General features: G+C 40.4%; 1 protein-coding gene across 2 annotated transcripts in view; it reads left to right on the top strand.

Moving 5' to 3' along the window:
* Positions 1 to 21944, top strand: part of LOC112254134 (serine/threonine-protein kinase 4) — a 58902-nt gene extending 36958 nt beyond the window's left edge. For both annotated transcript variants that reach the window (XM_024426402.2, XM_024426403.2), the window contains exons 10-11: positions 13878 to 14029; positions 20220 to 21944. In XM_024426402.2, coding sequence (XP_024282170.1) covers positions 13878 to 14029; positions 20220 to 20378 — 311 coding nt within the window. In that variant the 3' untranslated portion in view covers positions 20379 to 21944. The remainder of the gene's footprint in view (positions 1 to 13877; positions 14030 to 20219) is intronic.
* The last annotated feature ends 3912 nt before the right edge of the window (positions 21945 to 25856 follow it).

Genomic DNA, 25856 nt, shown 5'->3' with positions numbered 1-25856 from the left:
TCAATGAATGTTAATCCTGGGCAAATCCTCAGTTTCAGTGCATGGCGTTGCCGTACCATGTACCGTTAGCAGCATTTTAGACAGCTAGCACATATCAAGCTGTGGCTAGTCTGTTTTTTTAATACATTTACAAATACTAATTCATAAGGAATTGGCAACTCGTTCTTATTCTGAGAAATAAGGCTACATGCTCTTAAAACAGGTGGAGACAGACAGGAGGGTGTGTTCATAACAGTTTAACTGTTCTACCTTGCTCGCTAGTTAGCCTTTTTTGCTATAATGCATTCACCTGCTACAAGAAGTAATTATTAGTGGGTGTGCAGTTGTGCATGGTTCTTGTTATATTTGTAACAAAGGGGGCATTTTCGTAGACTCAAGTCAGATCAGTGATTATTGTAAAATAGGTTAAACTTTTTTCATCAAATGTCTTTTTTTTTGTGGTTGTTATGGTTGTGGAAAGGTTATTTAGCCTACGTATAATTTTGTAAGCACTGAATTAATACAATTATTGTGGACTGTTCATTAAATCAAATCCAATTTGATTTGTTAGCAGATGTTAATGCGAGTGTAGCGAAATGCTTGTGACCTTTTAACTGTACAACTCTTATTTAGAGAGGAAAAAAACAAATTTGAGATATGACCATATTACCCAGATATGACCCATATTACCCTCATCTGGAGAATGCCAAGCGGGTGGAGTTGGGGGTGAATGAATGGGAATGTAGAGTTCCCAAAGAAAACATCTCATGGGTTATAATATGTAAAATATGTTTTTGTCCAAAATCGATGTCTGGTGTTTGGACGATGGTGAGTTCTCTGACTGATTTGTTATTTTTCAATCCTACTCTTGATGCCAATCAAATACACATAATGTATGTGACTCTTTGGATGTGTTTAACAGACGACTATCTTTTAACCTACCTGTCAGCTTTCCCCTTGGATAAAAAGACTGGTTGAAGTGTGTGGGGACTTAAATAACTAAATCACTACTGTGCCATTCCATTCTACCGCACACAGTAGTTATGCACAGACATGTAAACATGATAATTTTAAGTTAATTATATTATGTTTCAGATTAATGGTGTAAGAGATCAGAGTTGTATTCTAACTAAAGTATTTAGACGGGGCTCAGCTCCCGTCACCAGGGGCCAAAATCCCCGGCTTTTTCTATGGGGCTCAGGCAGAAAAAGGTATTGGAGAGGAAGGGACTATTTGCCTTTGGGTGTTGCCTATTTGTTTGTCTATGTCTTCCAAATGTCAATGTATTATGGTGGTACTCAGTAACTTTCTATAGTTTCTAGTTTTAATGTCACATGCATAAGTACAGTGAAATGCCTTTCTTGCAAACTCAAAACCTAAAAATTCAATAATCAATAACAATATAATACTAGAAAAAGAATCCACAAGGAATAGGAAGATCGCAATAAGTAAGCATACGATATACAGTGTCAGTTCCAATACCCTATTTACAATGTGCAGTGATACTGGAGTGACTGAGATAGATATGTATAGGGGTAAATAAAAGGTCAATAAAGAGAGGCTGTGTAGCTATTTTGTAAGCTATTTGTCAGTCTTATTACTTGGTGATAGGAGATTTGTTTAAGAGCCTGTCTGTGCCAGACTTGATGCACTTGCCGTGCGGAATCAGAGGGAATTGTCTATAGCTTAGGTGGTTGGCGTCTTTAACAATTTTCAGGGCGTTCCAACCACACCGCCTGATATAGATGTCCTGAATGGCAGGGAGGTCGACCCCAGTGATTTACTGGGCTGTCCGCACCACCCTCGGTTGCGCCATGAGATCGATGACTGTGCTATTGCCATACCATACAGATGTAGAACTTCTTGAGCATTTGAGGGCCTATGCCAAACTTTTTCAACCTCATGAGGGGGGTAGAGGTGATGTCGCACCACCTTCATGACTGTGTGCGTGTGTTTGGTGCACTTTAAGTCTAATGATTTGTACACTGAGGAACTTGAAGATGTTGAACTGCTTGCCCCCCCGTTTCATGTAGTCCACGATCAGCTCCTTGGTCTTACAGACGTTGAGGGACCACCTCCCTGTAGGTTGACTCATCGTCACCGGTGACACCGTCGTGTCGTCAGCATACTTGGTATTGGAGTTGTGCGTGGCCACGCATTCGTGGGTGAACAGGAAGTACAGGAGGGAACTAAGCATACACCCCTGTGGGTGGCCCTGTGTTGAGGGTCAGTGTGGCGGAGGTGATGTTGTCGGCCCGTCAGGATGCAATTGCAGAGGGAGGTGTTCAGACCCAGAGTCCTAAGCTTGGTGACGAGCTTGGAGGGGACAATGGTGTTGAACGCTGAGCTGTAGTCACAGCATTCTCACATAGGTGTTCATCTTGTCTAGGTGGGTGAGAGAGTGCCATCTATGGATCTGTTGGGGGGGTATGCAAATTGGAGTGGGTCTGGGATGGTGGAGTTTAATGTGTGCCATAACCAGCCTCTCAAAGCACTTCACGATTGCAGAAGTGAGTGCTACAGGGGGTAGTCATTGTGGCATGAAGCCTTAGAGTTCTTGGACAGGAATGATGGTGGTCATCTTAAAACATGTGGGGATTACAGACTGGGACAAGGAGACGTTGAAAATTACCGTTCTGAGAGCAAGATCACCCAATCCTCTGGGTCGGTGACGGTCCTCACACCCATCACAATGTTCTCAAAGTGTGCATAAAATGGATTGAGTTCGTCTGGTAGTGTCATCGTTGGGCAGATCACGGTTGGGTCCTGTTTTGGATGGCAAGAGATTTCAGTGTGGAAAACTTACACTTTGTCCCTGCTGTAAAACTGTATATTGGCAGATACAGTACCAGCCAAAAGTTTGGACACACCTACTAATTTAAGGGTTTTTCTTTATTTTTACTATTTTCTACAGAGTAGAATAATAGTGAAGACATCAAAACTATGAAATAATACATATGGAATCATATAGTAACCAAAAAAGTGTTAAATAAATAAAATATATATCTTATATTTGAGATTCTTCAAAGTAGCCACCCTTTGTTTTGATGACAGCTTTGCATAGTCTTGGCATTCTCTCAACTAGCTTCATGAGGTTGTCACCTGGAATGCATTTCAGTTAACAGGTGTGCCTTGTAAAAAGTTAACTTGTCTAATTTATTTCCTTCTTAATGCGTTTGAGCCAATCAGTTGTGTTGTGACAAGGTAGGGGTGGTATACAGAAGATGGCCCTATTTGGTAAAAGACCAAGTCCATGTTATGGCAAGAACAGCTCAAATTATCAAAGACAAACGACAGTCCATAATTACTTTAACACATGAATGTCAGTCAATCTGGAAAATGTCAAAAACTTTGGAAGTTTCTTCAAGTGCAGTCTAAAAAACCATCAAGCTCTATGATGAAACTGGCTCTCATGAGGAGTTACCTCTGTTACCCAGTTACCTCTGCTGCAGAGGATTATTTCATTAGACTGCACCTCAGATTGCAACTCAAATAAATGCTTCAGAGTTCAAGTAACTGCGACCTGTATAATCTCGTTGGCTGGCCCTCGCTTCATACTCGTCGCCTTCATACTCTGGCTACAGGTCATCTACAAGTCCCTGCTAGGTAAAGCCCCGCCTTATCTCAGCTCATTGGTCACCATAGCAACACCCACCCATAGCACGCGCTCCAGCAGGGATATCTCACTGGTCACCCCCAAAGCCAACTTCCTTTGGCCGCCTCTCCTTCCAATTCTCTGCTGCCAATGACTGGAACGAACTGCAAAAATCTCTGAAGCTGGAGACTCTTACCTCCCTCACTAGCTGTCAGAGCAGCTCACAGATCACTGCACCTGTACATAGCTCATCTGTAAATAGCCCATCCAATTTACGTCATCACCATACTGTATTTATTTATCTTGCTCCTTTGCACCCCAGTATCTCGACTTTCACGTTCATCTTCTGCACAGTAGATTTTTCTACTGTATTATTGATTGTATGTTTGTTTATTCCATGTGTAACTCTGTGTTGTGTGTGTTGAACTGCTTTGCTTTATTTTGGACAGGTCGCAGTTGCAAATGAGAACTTGTTCTTTAACTAGCCTACCTGGTTAAATAATGGTGAAAAAAAAATATATATAATAAATAAACAGACACATCTCCCTGTTTTATCTTAAGATGGGTTAAATAATTAATATTATCCCCAGTGAAGATGTCCCACTGCTGGACTTTAGTGGTGCCTAGTATCAAAACTACCGGTCAAAAGTTTTAGAAAACAGTGTTTTGTTTTTTTTGTTTTTTCTTTTACTATTTTCTACATTGTTGAATTAATAGTAAAGACTTCAAAACTATGAAATAACACATATGGGATGTGTAGTAACCAAAAAAGTGTTAAACAAATAACAATATATTTTATATTTGAGATTCTTCAAATAGCCACCCTTGTGTATTTTACCTTTTATTTAACTAGGCAAGTCAGTTAAAAACAAATTCTTATTTTCAATGATGGCCTTAGGAACAATGGGTTAACTGCCTTGTTCAGGGGCAGAATGTCAGATTTTTACCTTGTCAGCTCGGGGGATCCAATCTTGCAACCTTACAGTTAACTAGTCCTACGCAATACCGACCTGGGTCTTTACTAATAGGCTAGATGAAGCTAGCCTAATTTGCACTGGATCTAAATATAGACCTGTCATACAAACTATTTTTGCCTGTATTGCCTGTATTTTGTTTGCGTGGCTTCAATACGTTAATGTCTGACGGTTAAGACGTCACAGTGGACTTTGGTGTTTTCCACATTGCATGAGGGAGACAGAATATCTAGACTACTTTTAAGGGACCATGTGGTTCAAGAGAGGGCTTTTGCAATAAACATTCAGGCAAGGTAACATGTGTAGGCCTATATCAACCTTCTCTTCCAAGACCACCGGCCTTTTAAAATGTTTGTTGCAGCCCAGATTAGAGGTCGACCGATTAATGGGAATGGCCGATTTTAATTGCAACCTTACAGTTAACTAGTCCTACGCAATACCGACCTGCCCCTCTCTCGTTGCACTCCACAAGGAGACTGCCTGTTAGGCGAATGCCGTAAGCCAAGGTAAGTTGCTTGCTGGCATTAAACTTATCTTATAAAAAAGAATCAATCATAATCACTAGTTAACTACACATGGTTGATGATATTACTAGATATCATCTAGCGTGTCCTGTGTTGCATATAATCTGACTGAGCATACAAGTATCTGACTGAGTGGTGGTAGGCAGAAGCAGGCGTGTAAACATTCATTCACAGCACTTTTGTGCGTTTTGCCAGCAGCTCTTTGTTGTGCGTCAAGCATGGCGCTGTTTGACTTCAAGCCTATCAACTCCCGAGATGAGGCTAGTGCAACCGAAGTGAAATTGCTAGCTAGTTAGCGCGTGCTAATAGCGTTTCAAACGTCACTCACTCTGAGCCTCCTAGTAGTTATTCCCCTTGCTCTGCATGGGTAACGCTGCTTCGATGGTGGCTGTTGTCGTTGTGTTGCTGGTTCGAGCCCAGGAAGGAGCGAGGAGAGGGACGGAAGCTATACTGTTACACTGGCAATACTAAAGTGCCTATAAGAACACCTAATAGTCGAAGGTTAATGAAATACAAATGGTATAGAGGGAAATAGTCCAATAATTCCTATAATAACTACAACCTACAACTTCTTACCTGGGAATATTGAAGACTCATGTTAAAAGGAACCACCAGCTTTCATATGTTCTCATGTTTCAGATCCTTGCTCAGAAAGTTAGCTTTCTTACATAGCACATATTGCAATTTTACTTTCTTCTCCAACACTTTGTTTTTGCATTATTTAAACCAAATTGAACATGTTTCATTATTTACTTGAGGCTAAATTGATTTTATTGATGTATTATATGAAGTTAAAATAAGTGTTCATTCAGTATTGTTGTAATTGTCATTATTACAAATAAAAAAATTTAAAAAATCAGCCGATTTAATCCGTATCGGCTGTTTTGGTCCTCCAATAATCGGTATCGTCTTTGAAAATCATAATCGGTCGACCTCTAGCCCTGATATACTTCATTAATCTAGTCCACCAAAGAAATCAAGCCATTAACTAGTTGAATTTAATGTGCAAGATCAGGGCTACAACAAATATCTGACTGCTGGTGGTCCTCGAGGAGATGGTTGGGAAACACTGGCCATGATGTCGATACAGACTTAGTCTGTGGGAAGACTGCTTTATGAAATTATGGTGGTTAACTCACTAGGAAGCAGAACAGGTACAGAGAGTGGCCATGCTGTTAGCTTAAGTTGCACCAATGGATGAATGTTGAGGGATAACATTTAGCTGCATTATGCATGAGAGCGAGATTACGAATGATAACGGGTTTGTCTCCAAACACTCCTACTCTGAACACACCAAGTAATGGAAGGTATGGGCCGTGGCTAATAATCCATGACAAAGGTTTTCACACTCTACCCTATTCTCCACTGGACACTATTTTGGGGGTGGCCTATTTTGCTTGGCCTTGAAATATCTACGCTGGGTAATTGCTGAGGCTGGGTGATATGGACAAAAATCACTATTACGATAAATTGAATTTCAATGCGATAACGATAAATCTGCATTTAAATTACAATTAATACTTTTTTGGGGAGGTGCTAGAGCTGGGCCATAAGGACAAAAAGTAATATTGTGGGGCCTCCCGAGTGGCACAAGGGTTAAGGCACTGCATCTCAGTGCTTGAGGCGTCACTACAGACCCGGGTTCGATACCAGGCTGTGTCGCATCCGGCCGTGACCAGGAGATCCATGAGGCGGCGCAGAATTGGCCTAGATCGTCTGGGTCAGGGGAGTGTTTGGCTGGCTGGGATGTCCTTGTCCCATTGCGCTCTAGCGACTCCTGTGGTGTGCTGGGTTCATGCACGCTGACACAGTCGCCAGTTGTACGGTGTTTCCGGGTTAAACGAGCAGTGTGTCAAGAAGCAGTGCGGCTTGGCAGGGTTATGTTTCGGAGGACGCCTTGCTCTCGACCTTCGACTCTCCCGGGTCCGTACGGGAGTTGCAGCCACAGACACATCTCAACAACTGTTCAGAGGAGACTGCGTGAATCAGGCCTTCATGGTTGAGTTGCTGCAACAAAACTACTACTAAAGTACAAGCCAGCTGTACATCAATAAGCCAGCCGTACATCAATAAGAAGAATGCTTGGTCCAAGAAGCACAAGCAATGGACATTAGACCGTGGAAATCTGTCCTTTGGTCTGATGAGTCCAAATTTGAGATTTTTGGTTCCTTCCGTCGTGTCTTTGCAGAGTAGGTGAATGGATGATCTCCGCATATGTGGTTCCAACTGTGAAGCATGGAGGAAGAGGTGTGATGATGTGTGGGTGCTGTGCTGGTGGCACTGTTAGTGATTTTATTTAGAATTCAAGGCACACTTAACCAGGATGGCTACCTCAGCATTCTGCAGCGATACGCCATCCCATCTGGTTTGCGCCTAGTCCCACTATCATTTGTTTTTCAACAGGACAATGACCCAAAACACATCTCCAGCCTGTGTAAGGCTATTTGACCAAGGAGAGTGATGGAGTGCTGCATCAGATGACCTGGCCTCCACAATCACCAGACCTCAACACAATTGAGATGGTTAGGGATGAGTTGGACCGCAGAGTGCAGGAAAAGCAGTCAACAAGTGCTCAGCATATGTGGGAACTCCTTCAAGACTGTTGGAAAAGCATTACTCATGATGCTGGTAAAGAGATTGCCAAGAGTGTGCAAAGCTGTCATCAAGTCAAAGGGTGGCTACTTTGAAGAATTTCAAATATAAAATAGATTTAGATTTTGTTTTTCACTTTTTTTGAGTTACTACATGATTTTCATAGTTGTGATGTCTTCACTATTATTCTACAATGTAGAAAATAGAAAAAAATAAAGAAAAACCCTTGAATTAGTAGGTGTGTACAAAATTTGGACTGGTACTGAATGTCGGTAAGTGTCTGTAACGTACCCCAAAAAACAGATCAGGACCTAATGCCCTGTGCAGATGGCCTTTAGAGTACCAGCCTGGTATCTCTGGTTTCAGCTAAGCGATCAATCCACTAATCCTCACATTCTCCTTCTCTTCCCTAATGGAAAAGAATCCAGTTTGTATAGATTTCTCCTCAGAGCTTTTAAAGCAACATTAACAAATTAATGTGTAAGAATGACCTTTATCCACCAAAATGGAAGTCCCTCTCCAATCCGGATCTCTTACCCCATGTAAGTCTTTGGTCTTGGAGTCAGCTGCCCAGAATAAGTTAGGACTATTGATTTTCCGTAATGGGGCTGTAGGAATGAGAAGGCTATTCCTTTTACACCGTCATGGTCCTGCGATAGACTCACAAGCTATAAATTAAGCCGCAAACAAAATTCAAAATCACTCGTCAAATATGAGTAATTGTTTGAGTAACTACTTTCTCCCACTCATTAATTACATTTAAACATTTTGGTGAGTTAAATCAATTACTTTCGAATTGCTTAATCTCAGAACTTTCCAATACTTTAAAAAAAAGTTCTTCAGTGACACATTTTTAATAGATTGGCTATGATTACTGATGAATACATGAATCCAAAATGACACTTCCAGTATGTTTCTTCTCAAGTAGTGATATGTGTGCGCATGTAGGATATAATTTCTGTGCATGGGGAACAATAAGCAATGTTGGCTTAGAGGCTGGAATCTGAACAGTCTGTCATTTTCACCACTCACCTGCTCTCCCTCTCTCCCCCACGATGCTCAGCAGAAGACCCTCTGATGCTGTGTGCCAGGAATCAAATCCCAGGGATGAGTTCTCTCTGTTTTATCTTAAGATGGGTTAAATCATTTATATTATCCCCAGTGAAGATGTCCCACTGCTGGACTTTAGTGGTGCCTGGTATCAACACTCCGGTCAAAAGTTTTAGAACACCTACTTATTATCTACATTGTTGAATTAATAGTGAAGACATCAAACTATGAAATAACACGTATGGAATTTGTAGTAACCAAAAAAGTGTTAAACAAATAACAATATATTTTATATTTGAGATTCTTCAATTAGCCACCCTTTGCCTTTATTTATTTATGTATTTTACCTTTATTTAACTAGGCAAGTCAGTTAAGAACAAATTCTTATTTTCAATGACTGCCTAGGAACAATGGGTTAACTGCCTTGTTCAGGGCAGAACGTGAGATTTTTACCTTGTCACCTTTCGATTTACTAGTCCAACGCTCTAACCACTAGCCTACCTGCCGCCTTGATGACAGCTTTGCACACTCTTGGCATTCTCTCAACCAGCTTCACCTGTAATGCTTTTCCAACAGCCTTGAAGGAGTTCCCACATATTCTGATCACTTGTTGGCTGCTTTTCTTTCACTCTGCAGTCCAACTCATCGCAAGCCATCTCAATTTGGTTGAGGTTGGGAGATTGTGGAGGCCAGGTCATCTGATGCAACACTCCATCATTCTCCTTCTTGGTAAAATAGCCCTTACACAGCCTGGAGGTGTGTTGGGTCATTGTCCTGTTGAAAAACAAATGATAGTCCCAATAAGCCCAAATCAGATGTTATGGCGTGTCGCTACAGAATGCTGTGGTAGCCAGGCTGGTTAAGTGTGCCTGAATTCTAAATAAATCACTGACAGTGTCACCAGCAAAGCACTCCCATGCCATAACACCACCTCCTCCATGCTTTACAGTGGGAAATACACATGCAGAGAACATCCGTTCACCCACACCGCGTCTCACAAAGACATGCCGGTTAAAACCAAAAATCTTCAATTTGGACTCCAGACCAAAGGACAAATTTCCACTGGTCTAATGTCCATTGCTCATGTTTCTTGGCCCAAGCAGGTCTCTTCTTATTGGTGACCTTTTAGTAGTGGTTTCTTTCCTGCAATTTGACCATGAAGGCCTGATTTCACAGTCTCCTCTGAACAGTTGATGTTGAGATGTGTCTCTTACTTAAACTCTGAAGCATTTATTTGGGCTGCAATTTCTGAGACTAGTAACTTTAACCTGTCTAGGATTGGTGGAGCCCCTCACCAACAGCCAATGAAATTGCAGGGCGCCAAATACAAATCAACAGAAATCTCATCTATCAAATTTCTCAAACATACAAGTATTAGGCACCATTTTAACTTCTTGATGCACCCATCCCGTTACCGGAATCATTTTTGTCAACATCCGCTGAATTGCAGAGTGCCAAATTCAAATTAAATTACTAAAAATATACAATTTTCATGAAATTACAAGTGCAATATAGCAAAACAGCGTAGCTTCTTGTTAATCCACCTGGCGTGTCAGATTTCAAAAAAGCTTTTCGGCGAAAGCCTACCTAGCGTTTATGTAAGGACATCTCTCTCAGGAGACAAAATATTACAAACAGCTAGCAGCCAAGTAGATTGGTCACAAAAGTCAGAAAATCAATGGTGAGCGACTCAGTTTATTGCTTATCTTAGAATGTTTACACTCACGAGACTCCCAGTTACACAATAAATGTTCCTGTTTTTCCATAAAGATTATTTTTTTATCCAAAATACCTCCATTTGGTTGGTGCGTTATGTTCAGAAATCCACAGGCTCGAGTGGTCAAGACTGGGCAGACAAAAATTCCAAATAGTACAATATACTATTTTTTTTACAATATATAATCGATAATATTTAAACCGGGACTGTAGCTTCTTCAATAGGAGAGAGACAGAAAATGTCTGCTCCAAGCTGTTGCGCATGCAACACTGCTGGCACCCAGCCATCCAATGACGCGATGTGATCTTTCTCGCTCATTTTTCAAAATAAAAGCCTGAAACTATGTCTAAAGACTTCAGACCATGGGGAAGCCATAGGAATCTGGTTGATATCACTTTAAATGGAGCGAAGGCAGGCTATGGAACAGAGAGCTTTCAGGAAAAAAAGCACTTCCGGGTTGGATTTTCCTCAGGTTTTTGCCTGCAATATCAGTTCTGTTATGCTCAGACAATATTTTGACAGTTTTGGAAACTTTGGAGTGTTTTCTATCCTAATCTGACAATTAAATGCATATTTTAGATTCTGGGCCTGAGAAATGGGCAGTGTCATTTGGGTACGTTTTTCATCCAAAAATCAAAATACTGTCCCCTACACTCAACAGGTTAAAGATAAAATTCTCGTTAATCCTGCCACAGTGTCTGATTTCAAAAATGTTTTACAGCGAAAGCTACACAAACAATTATGTTACGTCACCACCAACTCACAGAAAAACCCAGACATTTTTCCAGCCAAAGAGAGGAGTCACAAAAAGCACAAATGGAGATAAAATAAATCAATCACTACCCCTTTGATGATCTTCATCAGATGACACTCATAGGAATTCATGTTACACAATACATGTATGTTTTGTTCGGTAAAGGTAATATTTATATCCAAAGATCTTATTTTACATTTGCGTGTAACGTTCAGTAGTTCCAAATCATGCAGTGATATTTGCAGAGTGCCACATGAATTCACAGAAATACTCATTATAAATGTTGATGAAAATTTAAGTGTTATGCATGGAAATGTAGATATACTTCTCCTTAATGCAACCGCTGTGTCTGTTTTTTTTATTTTATTTTTATTTAAAAAAAAAATCTATCTGAGAATGGCACTTAGAGCCCAAACCAGCCAGAGAAATATCTGCCATGTTGGGTAATCAACATTATTCATAAATAGCATTATAAATATTTAATTACCTTTGATGATCTTCATCAGAATGCACTCCCAGGAATCGCAGTTCCACAATAAATGCTTGTTTTGTTCGATAATGTACATTTATGTCCAATAGCTTCTTTTGTTTGGGCGTTTGGTAAACAAATCCAAATGCGCGATCTGGTCCATTCGGGCGAAACGTTCAAAAAGTTATATTACAGGTCGAAGAAACTTGTCAAACTAAGTATAGAATCAATCTTTAAGATGTTTTTATCATAAAAGTTCAATAATGTTTCAACCGGAGAATTCCATTGTCTGTAGAAAAGCAATGGAACGACAGTTACCTCTCAAGTGAAAGCGTGTGATTGAGAACGAGGCTGTAAGGAAGACCACTGACTCAAAGAGCTCCCATCCAATCCCACATCACAGTAGAATCCTGAAACAACGTTCAAAAGATGGTTGACATCTAGTGGGCACGTTAATCATCCAACAGTGACAATGCTGCCACCTATCTCAAAGAAGTTACTGAACCTATCCTCTGCAGCAGAGGTAACTCGGGGTCTTCCATTCCTGTGGTGTTCTTAAAACTTTCCATTTTGACTGACCTTTGTCTTCAGGTAATGATGGACTGTCATTTCTCTTTGCTTATTTGAGCTGTTCTTGCCATAATATGGACTTGGTCTTTTACCAAATAGGACTATCTTCTGTATACCACCCCTACCTTGTCACAACACAACTGATTGGCTCAAATGCATTAAGAAGGAAAGAGATTCCACAAATTGACTTTTAACAAGGCACACCTGTTAATTGAAATGCATTCCAGGTGACTACCTCATGAAGTTGGTTGAGAGAATGCCAAGAATGTGCAAAGCTGTCATCAAGACAAAGGGTGGCTATTTGAAGAATCTCAAATATAAAGTATATTTTGATTTGTTTTTTTGATTACTGCATGATTCCAAATGTTTAATATCATAGTTTTGATGTCTTCACTATTATTTTACAATGTAGAAAATAGTATTTAAAATTTTAAAAAATACCCTTGAATCAGGTGTTCTAAAACTTTTAACCGGTAGCACTTCTGAGTTAAGTCAATTCTGGGGTGGTCTCTCAACTTGGTTGGCCTAGAGTGCTTTGTGGAATCATCTGACTTTGATTTTGATTTTGGGTCAAATTTACGCATATTGTCTTAAAATGGTTCACAGTCGGGTGTGTCCTTCATGTTATTTCCGTAAAGTTCAAATGTGCTTAAGTGTCAGTTGGGGAAGGCACATCTTTCATGTTACTGTAAGGAAAGGGAGCACCAGAGTAAGCTGCATCAGGGTGGTATTCATGATTAGGGTATGAGCATTTTTTTTATTGCTCTAGGCCAGGTAGCCTAGTTCCGCTCCATTTTTTTTAACCAAATGTTATTCTGTGTTGTGCCTACTGAACACGAGTACGTAAAGCTTTTACTGAGGTTTGAGAGGGATCCTGCATGGAGAGTATAGCAAAGATTTTGGGGTGGATGTAATTGTAATGTAGCATACAGTACAACCCTGTCAAACGAGCCACAGGGACACAGTTTGGTCATAAAATATTCCATACCCTACCAATGGTAGTTTATTCAAACTGGATGTAGTGTGCTGGGTTATGTTCAGTAGGCAAGAAAAGGCAGAAAACGCAGCGTGAAGAAAACAGTCCCTTCCTGTTTTGGCCAGCTTAAACCTGTCCAATAAGAAATGCTTTGTTTTAGCTTTTTGTTGCAAAACGTTTCGCTACGGTGGGGAGCTTGTCTCTTCTTCCTGTACAAATGGACCAAATCTGCTATTGTAAGAGACCAGGGAAATGGCTGAATGAATGATACGCCAGTGGAAGCGGGGTACAGGCATCATATGGCCATATAGATAAAGACCATTTCTTAACACTAGGCATAGCATTTAGTTAAAGGTATTTTTCTTCTGTACGCTGGTTCGTGTGATTGTAGTCCTGGGGGTTTTAATGGTCACTACAATGATTCCTATAGGAGTGAGTAACACCATCTTAACAGTAACACAATACTTTCCTCTCTTCAAAATGTCTCTTTGATCACCAATATCTTCCCTTTCATCAATACAGGTCCATGGGGATTCAAACCATTTCAATGCAAATATTATGTTTGGTTGCATGAAAACAGCCCTTTATATCTATAGAATTCTCCCTTTATGAAACTGTATGAAATATGAACGTGCACGGTCTTCTTCAACACCCTTATTGTTTGGGTGCATGTCTAGGGAGAGATGAGACCATGCAGCCCGCCAAGCCGTCCTTCCTGGAGTACTTTGAGCAGAAAGAGAAGGAGGCCAACTGTCATGACGATAGTGGAGAAGATCCAGGACACAACGCTGACAACCGCAAACTGCCTGCGGAGGGGGACCTAGAGGTGGTAAGTTAAGTGACATGATGCCGATGCCTCTAGTAAGCCATTCTTCTACTTCCCATAGAACTGTCATTGTTTTAACCCATTCGGCTCAGTACCTCAAAATTAACTACAACGTGATGGAGTCATGCAAGTCATGGCGTGCTTAACGGTCAACTAACTGTTATTGACATTTCTTCCAATTAACTAAATCCCCTGATGAGCTAGAATTAGAATAAACCCTATTGCCTGGTTTCTCAGACACAGATTAAGCCTATTCCTGGACTGAAAACATGTTCAGCTGAGAATTTCCTTAAATGCTTTTTATTCCAGTACTAGGCTTAATCATTCTGGGAAACTGCCCAATGAGTTCACTTATTGAATCCCATGACTTAAAACAAAAACATAAGGTACAATGTTTAGCATCAACAGTTGGATTAAGCCTACACCAAGGATGTAGTGCAGGGTAAATCTTATTTTTTACAACTTCATCCCTTGCCTACACATTCTGTTTAGTTTAAGTGCGCTGGCCACACAGATGAGGGGTATGGAACATCTCAGCAGTGAAAAGATGAGACCTGTTGTGGCATCCTTGAGTCAGCAGTTTTGCTCTCTTGCCGTGTCACGCTAGACGTATTTCTTGTTCTCGTTTTGTTATGTAAAAACAGACTGACAGACAACTGTCTAGTGGCTCCAGAAGTCACTTACACTGGCAGCATGAGCAGCGGCAATATCTTCAATTGGACAATACAAACATCACATTTGTTTCAAAACTCAACAGAATTGGGTCAGTAGCTGCAAATTAGACTTGGAGATGAGGATGCGATATGCAGCATTTTGGTTTGATGAGTTCAGCTTGGTCATTCTTTGAAGTGTCATGATGACTGGGGTCTTTACTATAGGCTAGATGAAGCTAGCCTAATTTGCACTGGATCTAAATATAGACCTGTCATACAAACTATTTTTTGCCTGTATTGCCTTGATTTTGTTTGCGTGGCTTCAATACGTTAATGTCTGACGGTTAAGACGTCACAGTGGACTTTGGTGTTTTCCACATTGCATGAGGGAGACAGAATATCTAGACTACTTTTAAGGGACCATGTGGTTCAAGAGAGGGCTTTTGCAATAAAAATTCAGGCAAGGTAACATGTGTAGGCCTACATCAACCTTCTCTTCCAAGACCACCGGCCTTTTAAAATGTTTGTTGCAGCCCTGATATACTTTATTCAACTAGTCCACCAAAGACATCAAGCCATTAACTAGTTGAATCTGATGTGGAAGATCAGGGCTACAACAAATATCTGATGGCTGGTGGTCCTCGAGGAGATGGTTGGGAAACACTGGCCATGATGTCGCTACAGACTTAGTCTGTGGGCAGTCTGCTTTATGAAATTATGGTGGTTAACTCACTAGGAAGCAGAACTGGTACAGAGAGTGGCCATGCCGTTAGCTTAAGTTGCACAAATGGATTAATGTGTGCTAGAACAGCTGAGGGATAACATTTAGCTGCATTCCAGGTGAAGCTGGTTGAGAGAATGCCAAGAATGTGCAAAGCTGTCAACGCAAAGGGTGGCTATTTGAAGAATCTCAAATATAAAATATATTTTCATTTGTTCAACACTTTTTTTGGTTTACTGCATGATTCCAAATGTTTTATTTCATAGTTGTGATGTCTTCACTATTATTTTACAATGTAGAATATAGTAAAAATAAAGAAAATCCCCAGAATGAGTAGGTTCTGACAGGTACTTGTGGTGATATTTCATCCTAGTAAAAAGTCTTGGTTCAGTTAGGATCACCACTTTTATTTTAAGAATGTGAAATGTCAGAGTCATGGTAGAGAGTGATTGATTTATTTCAGCTTTTATTTATTTCATCACATTCCCAGTGGGTCAGAAGTTTACATACTAATTGAGTGTATTTGGTAGCATTGCCTTTAAATTGTTTAACTTGGGTCAAATGTTTTGGGTAGCCTTCCACATTCTTCCCACAATAAATTGGGTGAATTCTGGCCCATTCCTCTTGACAGAGCTGGTGTAACTGAGTCAGGTTTGTAGGTCTCCTTGCTTGCACACGCTTTTTCAGTTATGCCCACAAATGTTCTATAGGATTGAGGTTAGGGCTTTGTGATGGCGACTCCAAAACCTTGACTTTGTTGACCTTAAGCCATTTTGCCACAACTTTGGAAGTATGCTTGGGGTCATTGTCCATTTGGAAGACACATTTGCAACCAAGCTTTAACTTCCTGACTGATGTCTTGAGATGTTGCTTCAATATGTCCACACAATTTTCCTACCTCATGATGCCATCTATTTTGTTAAGTGCACCAGTCCCTCCTGCAGCAAAGCACCTCCACAACATGATGCTGCCACCCCCGTGCTTCATGGTTGGGATGATGTTCTTCGGCTCGCCAGCATCCCCCTTTTCCCTCGAAACATATCGATGGTCATTATGGCCAACAGTTCTATTTTTGTTTCATCAGACCAGAGGACATTTCTCCAAAAAGTACGATCTTTGTCCACATGTGCTGTTGCAAACCGTAGTCTGACTTTTTTTATGGCAGTTTTGGAGCAGTGGCTTCTTCCTTGCTGAGCGGCCTTTCAGGTTATGTCGATATAGGACTCGTTTTACTGTGGATATAGATACTTTTGTACCCGTTTCCTCCAGCATCTGCACAAGGTCCTTTGCTGTTGTTCAGGGATTGATCCAGACTTTTTTCTGAGGTCTTGGCTGATTTCTTTTGTTTTTCCCATCATGTCAAGTAAAAGAGGCACTGAGTTAGAAGGTAGGCCTTGAAATTCATCCTCAGGTACACCTCGAATTAACTCAAATTATGTCAATTAGCCTTTCAGAAGCTTTTAAAGCCATGACATCATTTTCTGGAATTTTTCAAGCTGTTTAATTTCTTGGCGCACCCATCCCGTTAGCGGGATCATTTTCGTCAACATCCCACTGAATTTCAGAGCGCCAAATTCAAATTAAATTATTTAATTTTCATGAAATCACAAGTGCAATATAGCAAAACACAGCTTAGCTTGTTGTTAATCCACCTGGTGTGTCAATTTCAAAAAAGCTTTACAGCAAAAGCTATCACTAAGCTAAGTGTTTATGTTAGGACATCTCTCTCAGCAGACAAAACATTACAAACTGCTAGCAGCAAAGTAGATTGGTCACGAAAGTCAGGAAAGCAATGAAATGAATCGCTTACCTTTGATGATCTTCAGATGTTTGCACTCACGAGACTCCCAGTTACACAATAAATATTCCTTTTGTTCGATAAAGAATATTTTTTTATATCCAAAAACCTCCATTTGGTTGCCACATTGTGTCATTGGCCACGACTGTACAGTAGTAGCCTACAGTGAATGTTTTTTTTCTACACTAAAGATGCAGAGTGATAATGACCAGAGGCTAACAAATTGTCAGTGTGTTTGTATTAGGTTGTAGTGCAATGAGGACCATGTCCATGAATACTGGGTGAATTGGTGGTGTCAGAATAGCCCCCAAGTGTCCTTGAATGGCCTGCAATGACCTCCTTGATGGGTTTTGGATGGCCTTTTCAACAGGATTTGGGCTCCCAGTGTTTGTCTGTGCTCCATTAGGTCATTCCTGAATGAACCACTATATCAGTGGTGGGCTGATATATTGGCCGTGCAATCCACTGTTTTGATTGTTTTGGGTAGACAATGTTTAATCTTGGCGTGTCTGTGAGGAAAGAGAAGAAAAGCAAAAGGATGTTGACATGCATATAAAAATGTAATATGGGACACTTCTTGGTATGCTATATTGCACTTAGGTTGGATGCAGTTGATAATATTATTGTAGTGCAGGGATGGGCAACTGCAGTCCTCGGGGTCCTGATTCGTGTCACACTTTTGCCCATCCCTGATTTAGTGAATATAGTCAGGCCCCACACTAGAAACAGGTGCCTCTGAGCACACATGAAAGGGAGCACTATCCCCCAAAGAAACCCCTCACTTTCCCCAAGTCAACCAAACTATCCTGGAGGGGAAATTAGTCTACCTGTCCTTTTGTTCAAATAGATCTGTCTGGACAGGCCAATAATTACATTACCATCTCAATATGACAAAACATGTTGCCCAAAGTATCTTGGATGGACCATCTATCTGGATAGGCCAAGGATTGCATTAACATCCCATGACAAAACAAGTGTAAAGGTTTTTGCCTGCTTCCCAGCCGAAACAGTTCAGTAGAGTTTGCGCATATATTATGACATTTTGTGTAGTTTTGGACTTCGGTGAGGGTTTTTTCAGCTGTTCGGCCACACATTTCTTCTGGATGCAAGCTGACGTTCGGAGACTTTAAGCCCCTTTGTCGGTGATTGGTCAACAGCAGTGATTCTTCAATAGTCTTTGTTGTCATTCAACGAGAGGCGACTTGTTTTAATACACATTTTTTAATTGAAAGATATTGCACCAAACCTCTTAATGTAAATTTGCGCGACTAAGATCTCTTTGGCAAAATTAATGACAGATTTCTTGAGCTTAGATAAATTCTAACTATTTTAACGAGGTGTATATATTGGGTACGGCATCTCAAAATGGACAAACACTACAATTGCACCTTTTTTTCAAGTGAACGTCTTTTAAGGGAGTATGAGAGCACACTCGTTCAGCTAGCCGAGTTCGGCTAGGCGCCAGCCGAACTGAAGCTTGCTGAGGCCTTCTTATGGATCCCTACGCGTGCCAATCCCTTTCGTGGGAGCGATTTGACAACACCCATGGAAATTGCAGCGAGCCAAATTCAAAACCAGAAATACTCATAAGAATTCATAAAACATAGAAGTGTTATACATCAGTTTAAATATGAACTTCTTGTTAATCCAGCCACAGTGTCAGATTTCAAAAAGGCTTTACGGCGAACGCAGACCATGCGATTATCTGAGGACAGCGCCCAGCATACCAACACATGAAAATCAGATTTCAACCAGACAGGTGCTACACAAAAATCAGAAATAACGATTGTGTGTGTGTGTATTTATGAGGAAAAACATGTATTTAATCCATTTTAGAATAAGGCTGTAGCATAACAAAATGTGGGGAAATTAATAAGTCTGAATACTTTCTATATCATAGATTTTTCACCTCTTAATATTGAGCTCATGGCATCACTTTGCAACCGAAGTAGGCTGTTGTAGGACATTAGCCTACATTTACTGAGAGATTAATCCATTAGCCTACGTGGCTATTAGGGATGTAACGATTCACCGATAGGCATCGGTCCCAGATTCATATATTTAAAGGGTTACATTGGTATTTTATTTGAGGTAATTTCCTACTTACCCCTAATCAGCTCGGGGATTCAAACCAGCAACATTTTGGTTACTGGTCCAATGCTCTTAACTGCTAATCTACCTGCCACCCAAACCAGGCATGATATCCTAATCTGGCATATAGCCTAACCAGTACAAAGGCTCAGACACACCAATAGCGTTTGCTGGCCGAGAATACTTAGCACCTCTGAATAGAGTGCCGGCTGTAATTTGCGAACTGAGTGCGCACCGATTTTACATGTAGATTCGTTTGAAAATGTCAGCAGCAGAACAATAGATCAACATGGATCAACATTAATGTGCATGTGCCTTATCTATCATTATCGAGAGCCTGTATTTTGGGATTTTGTAAGGATCTTAACATTCATTGGAAAAGAGTTCTTAGGATGAACTTCAACATTATGCAATCTGAAAGCACTAAGTACTTCTGAGGACTCCATGGTTTAATATGTAATGTTTAGACCAGGTTTCTTGTAATTACAGTGGGGCAAAAATGTATTTAGTCAGCCACCAATTGTGCAAGTTCTGCCACTTAAAAAGATGAGGCCTGTCATTTTCATCATAGATACACTTCAACTATTACAGACAAAATGAGAAAAAAAAATCTAGAAAATCACATTGTAGGATTTTTAATGAATTTATTTGCAAATTATGGTGGAAAATAAGTATTTGGTCAACTACAAACAAGCAAGATTTCTGGCTCTCACAGACCTGTAACAACTTCTTTAAGAGGCTCCTCTGTCCTCTACTCGTTACCTGTATTAATGGCACCTGTTTGAACTTGTTATCAGTATAAAAGACACCTGTCCACACTGTATATCGGTGGTGTCGGCATGGTTTGAAGGTGGGATTCTTACATGTCTTTCAGCTCAAGTTCAAGCTTAGTATAATTGATGACTTTGCGTGAACATGTATGCTTTTTAGATGCGAACATGGAGCGTGGAGGAGCTGAGGTCACGGCTGGCCTCCCTGGACCCCCAGATGGAGCAGGAAATCAGGGAGATCCGCCAGCGCTACCTGGCCAAGCGCCAGCCCATCCTGGATGCCATCGAGGCCAAGAAGCGACGCCAGCAGAACCTCTGAGGCACTTTGACATGCCCATACTCAAACGTCTTAAGTGGACTCTTGGTCATTCACACTGGACAATGACACAGACAGATTACTTCTGTTCATTGCTTTGGACTCCTTCATTGCTGTTCTTGTCTTTTTCTTTATAGGAAAACCACTTAATGCCGCCAAGCATGCATGTTTTTTTTGTCTTAAGTTATTTTTAAAAAATTGTTTAGGGCACTTGAGACCTCAAGTATTCTTTTTTTTCACTCATGAGGTACAATTGTAGTATCTTTCACTGTTGGTACTCTTGAAACAACTGTTGCATTGGTAATTAGAAAATACTTTTATACCATACACTGTATCATTTTGTGTGTTTTACCACTTATGTAATTTGGTACTTATTCCTTAATTTGTATTTAGGTTCTCCATACTATTCATTTTTCAGCACAGTACAATATCCTGCCAAAGGGAAGTTCAATTTACTTCATGGGTATATGACACAGGAGAACCTGAATTTAAATTCAATAGATAGTACCTCAGCCAGAGTTGAATGCATGTGCCACAATAAAAAAACAAATTCAAACTTCAGATACGTGCATAGCTGATGTTATTGCTTGATTTCAAGAAAACGTGAAGTTTCATGGACATATTTAGAATTTGTTTCTGAATTATGTAATTTTAGAGATATTACAATGATGTTTGGTTAAAAGATGTTTGAAAAATGTAAGTGAAACCTTGTTTTTTGTGTTGAACCATGGTGCACTTCATTGTTATTCACTGTACAGTTACTTCTCTATTTTTGTTCATAACTCATCGTCAACATTCCATAGAGCAGCTTGTACTTATTTTTTTAACATTCAAACTTTTGGTATATGTAATGGCAATCATTTTGTATATATAGTTTAGGCAGTTATATCCTTACGAGGAAGATACATTTTGTATTTGTTGTGCTACAGAAATTTGCATCAGTGTGCAAACTAGCCTCTCAGGTCAGATATTCTCAGGTTCGTATACAAGGACATTAATTTAGAAGTTAAACGAAATAACCCAGTTTGATGACCAATAAGCACAATTTAGTTATCTGAAAATATTACTTGTTACAAGCAAAAAAGGGAATGTATTTAATTGCCTTATACTGCCTACTTATTTGTTTTTCTGCTTTATAATTGTAATAATCACCTGTCAATTTACTAGTTTTTAAAGAAAATAATTAGTTATTTAATTACTGTAGGTTTATAACTCCTCAAACCTTTGACATATCACTCAATCTAAACCTCTGTTGATCTGATTATTTATTTGAGATTTCACATTGTTACTTACAACCATTGTTTCTGAGTAAGGCGGTCTATGTTTTTATGTTATATTGAAAGGCATTCATTGAAGTAGAAATCACTGGAAAGCATTTCAGCCCTGTAATATGAATGAAGAACTGGTGTGTACTCAAGTCTCCACTTGTCCTTAAATTTAGTATTCATTCCAAGAAAATGGTTTTCAAATGTTGATCCCTTAAATTATGCAATGAAAGTCATGCATGTGTTTAATATCAGTGTTTGATTTGTGTATTTGTTGCGTGCCTATTAAAACCAGTTTAAGGAATGTGTTTATTTGTACCATATGTTTCCTCTCCCCATTTGAAGTTACTGATGTTGGAATAAGTGTTTTGGAACCATTGAGTATTTTGGCTTTGCAATGACATTTCAGGCAAGGTAACATGTCTAGGCCTAGATCAGCGTTTCCCAAACCTCTCCTCGGAAACCACCAGCTTTTTAACATATTTGTTGCAACCCTGATAAAGCACACCTCGTTCAACTAGTAACACAGAAGAAAATCAAGCCATTACCTAGTTGAATCTGATGTGCTAGCCCGGGGCTACAACAAATATCTCATGGTTGGTGGACCTCAAGGAAATAGTTGGGAAACACTGACCTAAATGTCACTACAGACAGTCTGTGGGCAGAATGCTTTATGGAAGTACTTTCTGCCTTATGAAATTATGGTTGTAGAACAGGTGGCCATTCTGCTACCTTAAATTGCAACTCTGGATGAATGTGTGCTAGAACAGCTGGGGGATAGCATTTATCTGCATTATGCACGAGAGAGATTATGAATTACCACGTTTTTGTCTCCAAAAGCTCCTCTACTCTGAACACACCAAGTAAAGGAAGGTAAGGGCTGTGGCCAATTACCAACGTCAGGGGTTTTCACACTGCACCCCATTCCCCACTGGACACTATTTTGGGGTACTTGCTTGGCTGTAGATTATCTATCCTGGGTAGTTGCTGATTTTTGGAGATATGGACAAAAGTCTATCGCTGTGAAATTGAGAATGCCAAGATTGTGCAAAGCTGTCATCAAAGCCAAGGGTGGCTACTTTGAAGAATCTCAAATATAACACATTTTGATTTGTTTAACACTTTCTATATGTGTTATTTCATAGTTTTGAAGTCTTCTCTATTACTCTACACTGTAGAAAATGGTAAACATATAGAAAAACCCTTGAATGAGTATGTGTGTCCAAACTTTTGACTGGTACTATATATTTCACTTGGTGTAGGCCAGTTCATGAAGGAAGGTTTGCTCATTAAAGTTTTTTTTAGCAAGCATCTGACAAATCAAGATACAGGCTGAGCAGCCATTACGAACACAGGCTGTAAAACTGATCACTAAGGCCATTACAGAAAACACCAGACTGATACCTAATCAGGATTATTTGTCAGGATAACATTGAGGAGTGTAGCCTTTTCTGGGTGTTTGGAGTCATACCTTGTGGGATTGGTGATAATCTGAGAAAGATTTAGGGAGTCCCATTGCTTTAGGACTTTGTCAGGTGGTTTAAGCATGTCTCAGTTTAGGTCACCTAGCAGGAAAAATATAGACTTAGTGTAAGGGGCAAGGAGAGAGCTTAGTGCAAGTAGGGTACAGGCCGGTGCTGATGGAGGACGATAGCACCCAGCAACAGTCAACAAAGAGCTATTGGAAAGTTTAATGCTTAATTACCAGCAAATCAAATTGTTTGGGGACAGACTTGGTGGAGGCAATCGAACACCGAAGGTGAACCTTGGTGAAGATTGCCACTCCCCCACCTTTGGAAGATCTGTCTTGCTGAAAAAGGTTTTAACCAGGTTAAGGTTAACCACGTCTCAGTAATGACCAACACATCTGGATTGGAGCTGTGAACCCACACTTTCAATTGATCAATTTTATGTAATAAGCTTCTAGTGTTAACATACAGAAAACCCAGACTTTTACGATAGCAGAAATCAGTGAAGCAGTTATCAGAGCACAAGTCAGAATTGGGGCTAGCTTGGCCAGGCACGGCATAGTACAGGGAGAGCTCTGCAGTGCTGATTTGACATCTGAATGTGCATCAGGTGGCAACAATATCATTGAGGCAACAGAGTCTTGAGGCAAAATGCACAAGAAAAAAATATATATATAACGACTTGGGGCTAGCCTTTGTAAGTTCAGAGTCACTCGCCCCAACAGTGCGTGTGTGCTGGAGGCGAGAGAGAGAGGGGTGTGTGTGGTGTAGGTACCTGTACCAGACAGGTGAAGACAGGCCAGGGCAGACGGTGAGCAGATCGCCAGGTGGAATCCAAGCAGTAGTGTAGGATGCAATGGAAGTAGGTGAGTGTCACAGCCACTTGGACAAAGCTTTTATTTCTGGAGGCAGATTACTTGTAGAAAATGCCAGTGAATGGTCTTTGAACAGCAGGAGTGAGCTTCAGAGGACACTTCAAATAGTCCTGACACTTGTTGGGCCAAAAGCCCTTTTACTTCACACCTTAGTGCTAATTGAATTTGTATCTGGTCTGTCCTTTCAGGCCTGGCAGCTCAGTTCCAGGTTGGATGGTGTCCTCAGGTCTCTGCTGTTTGTTTGCTAGAGCACCCTCCATATAGCTTGGAAAAATAAAACATTGGAAGCAGTAATCTCTCCAGTTAACGTTGGTCAAAATTAGATTGTAGGTTTGGAGTTTTGATCTGGAGTTTGTTCATCACTGGTTGACCTTTTCTTGTGGCAACAGGTCACACATCTTGCTGCGGTGATGGCACACTGGTATTTCACCCAGTAGATATGGGAGTTTATCAAAATCGGGTTTGTTTTCGAATTCTTTGGATCTGTGTAATCTGAGGGAAATATGTGTCTCTAATATGGTCATACATTGGGCAGGAGGTTAGGAAGTGCAGCTCAGTTTCCACCTCATTTTGTGGGCAGTGTGCACATAGCCTGTCTTCTCTTGAGAGCCATGTCTGCCTACGGCGGCCTTTCTCAATAGCAAAGCTATGCTCACTGAGTCTGTACATAGTCAAAGCTTTCCTTAAGTTTGGGTCAGTCACAGTGGTCAGGTATTCTGCCACTGTGTACTCTCTGTTTAGGGCCAGATAGCATTCTAGTTTGCTCTGTTTTTTGTTCATTCCTTCCAATGTGTCAAGTAATTATGGTTTTGTTTTCTCAAGATTTGGTTGGGTCTAATTGTGTTGCTGTCCTGGGGCTCTGTGGGGTGTGTTTGTGTTTGTGAACACAGCCCCAGGACCAGCTTGCTTAGGGGACTCTTTTCCAGGTTCATCTCTCTGTAGGTGATGGCTTTGTTATGGAAGGCTTGGGAATCGCTTCCTTTTAGGTGGTTGTAGAATTTAACGTCTCTTTTCTGGATTTTGATAATTAGCGGGTATCGGCCTAATTCTGCTCTGCATGCATTATTTGGTGTTCTACGTTGTACACAGAGAATATTTTTGCAGAATTCTGCATACAATCTCAATTTGGTGTTTGTCCCTTTTTGTGAATTCTTGGTTGGTGAGCGGACCCCAGACCTCACAACCATAAAGGGCAATGGGTTCTATAACTGATTCAAGTATTTTTAGACAGATCCTAATTGGTATGTTGAATTTTATGTTCCATTTGATGGCATAGAATGCCCTTCTTGCCTTGTCTCTCAGATCGTTGTACGGTAATTTGGTAAAAAGCCATTTTGACATTTGCTCAGTACATTGTTTTTGCTGTTAATGATAATGCAGGGGATTTTCCCAAGGTTGCTGTTGACGCATATCCCACGGTAGTTATTGGGTTCAAATTTGTCTCCAAATTTGTCTCTGATTGGGGTGATCAGTCCTTGGTTCCAAATATTGGGGAAGATGCCAGAGCTAAGGATGATATTAAAGAGTTCTAGTATAGCCAATTGGAATTTGTTGTGTGTATATTTGATAATTTCATTGAGAATACCATCAACACCACAGAATTGTTTTGGGTAGGACGGTTTTTATTTTGTCCTGTAGCTCATTCAAGGCAATTGGAGAATCCAGTGGGTTCTGGTAGTCTTTAATAGTCGATTCTAAGATTTGTATTTGATCATGTATATGTTTTTGCTCTTTGTTCTTTGTTATAGAGCCAAAAATATTGGAGAAGTGGTTACCCATACATCTCCATTTTGGATAGATAAGTCTTTGCGTTGTTGTCTGTTTCGTGTTTTTCCAATTTTCCCAGAAGTGGTTAGAGTATATGGATTCTTC

This window comes from Oncorhynchus tshawytscha, linkage group LG07, assembly GCF_018296145.1.
Source record: "Oncorhynchus tshawytscha isolate Ot180627B linkage group LG07, Otsh_v2.0, whole genome shotgun sequence".
Taxonomy (NCBI): Eukaryota; Metazoa; Chordata; class Actinopteri; order Salmoniformes; family Salmonidae; genus Oncorhynchus; species Oncorhynchus tshawytscha.
The sequence above is the reverse complement of the archived record's forward strand: the minus strand, read 5'-3'. Positions and strand labels throughout refer to the sequence as shown.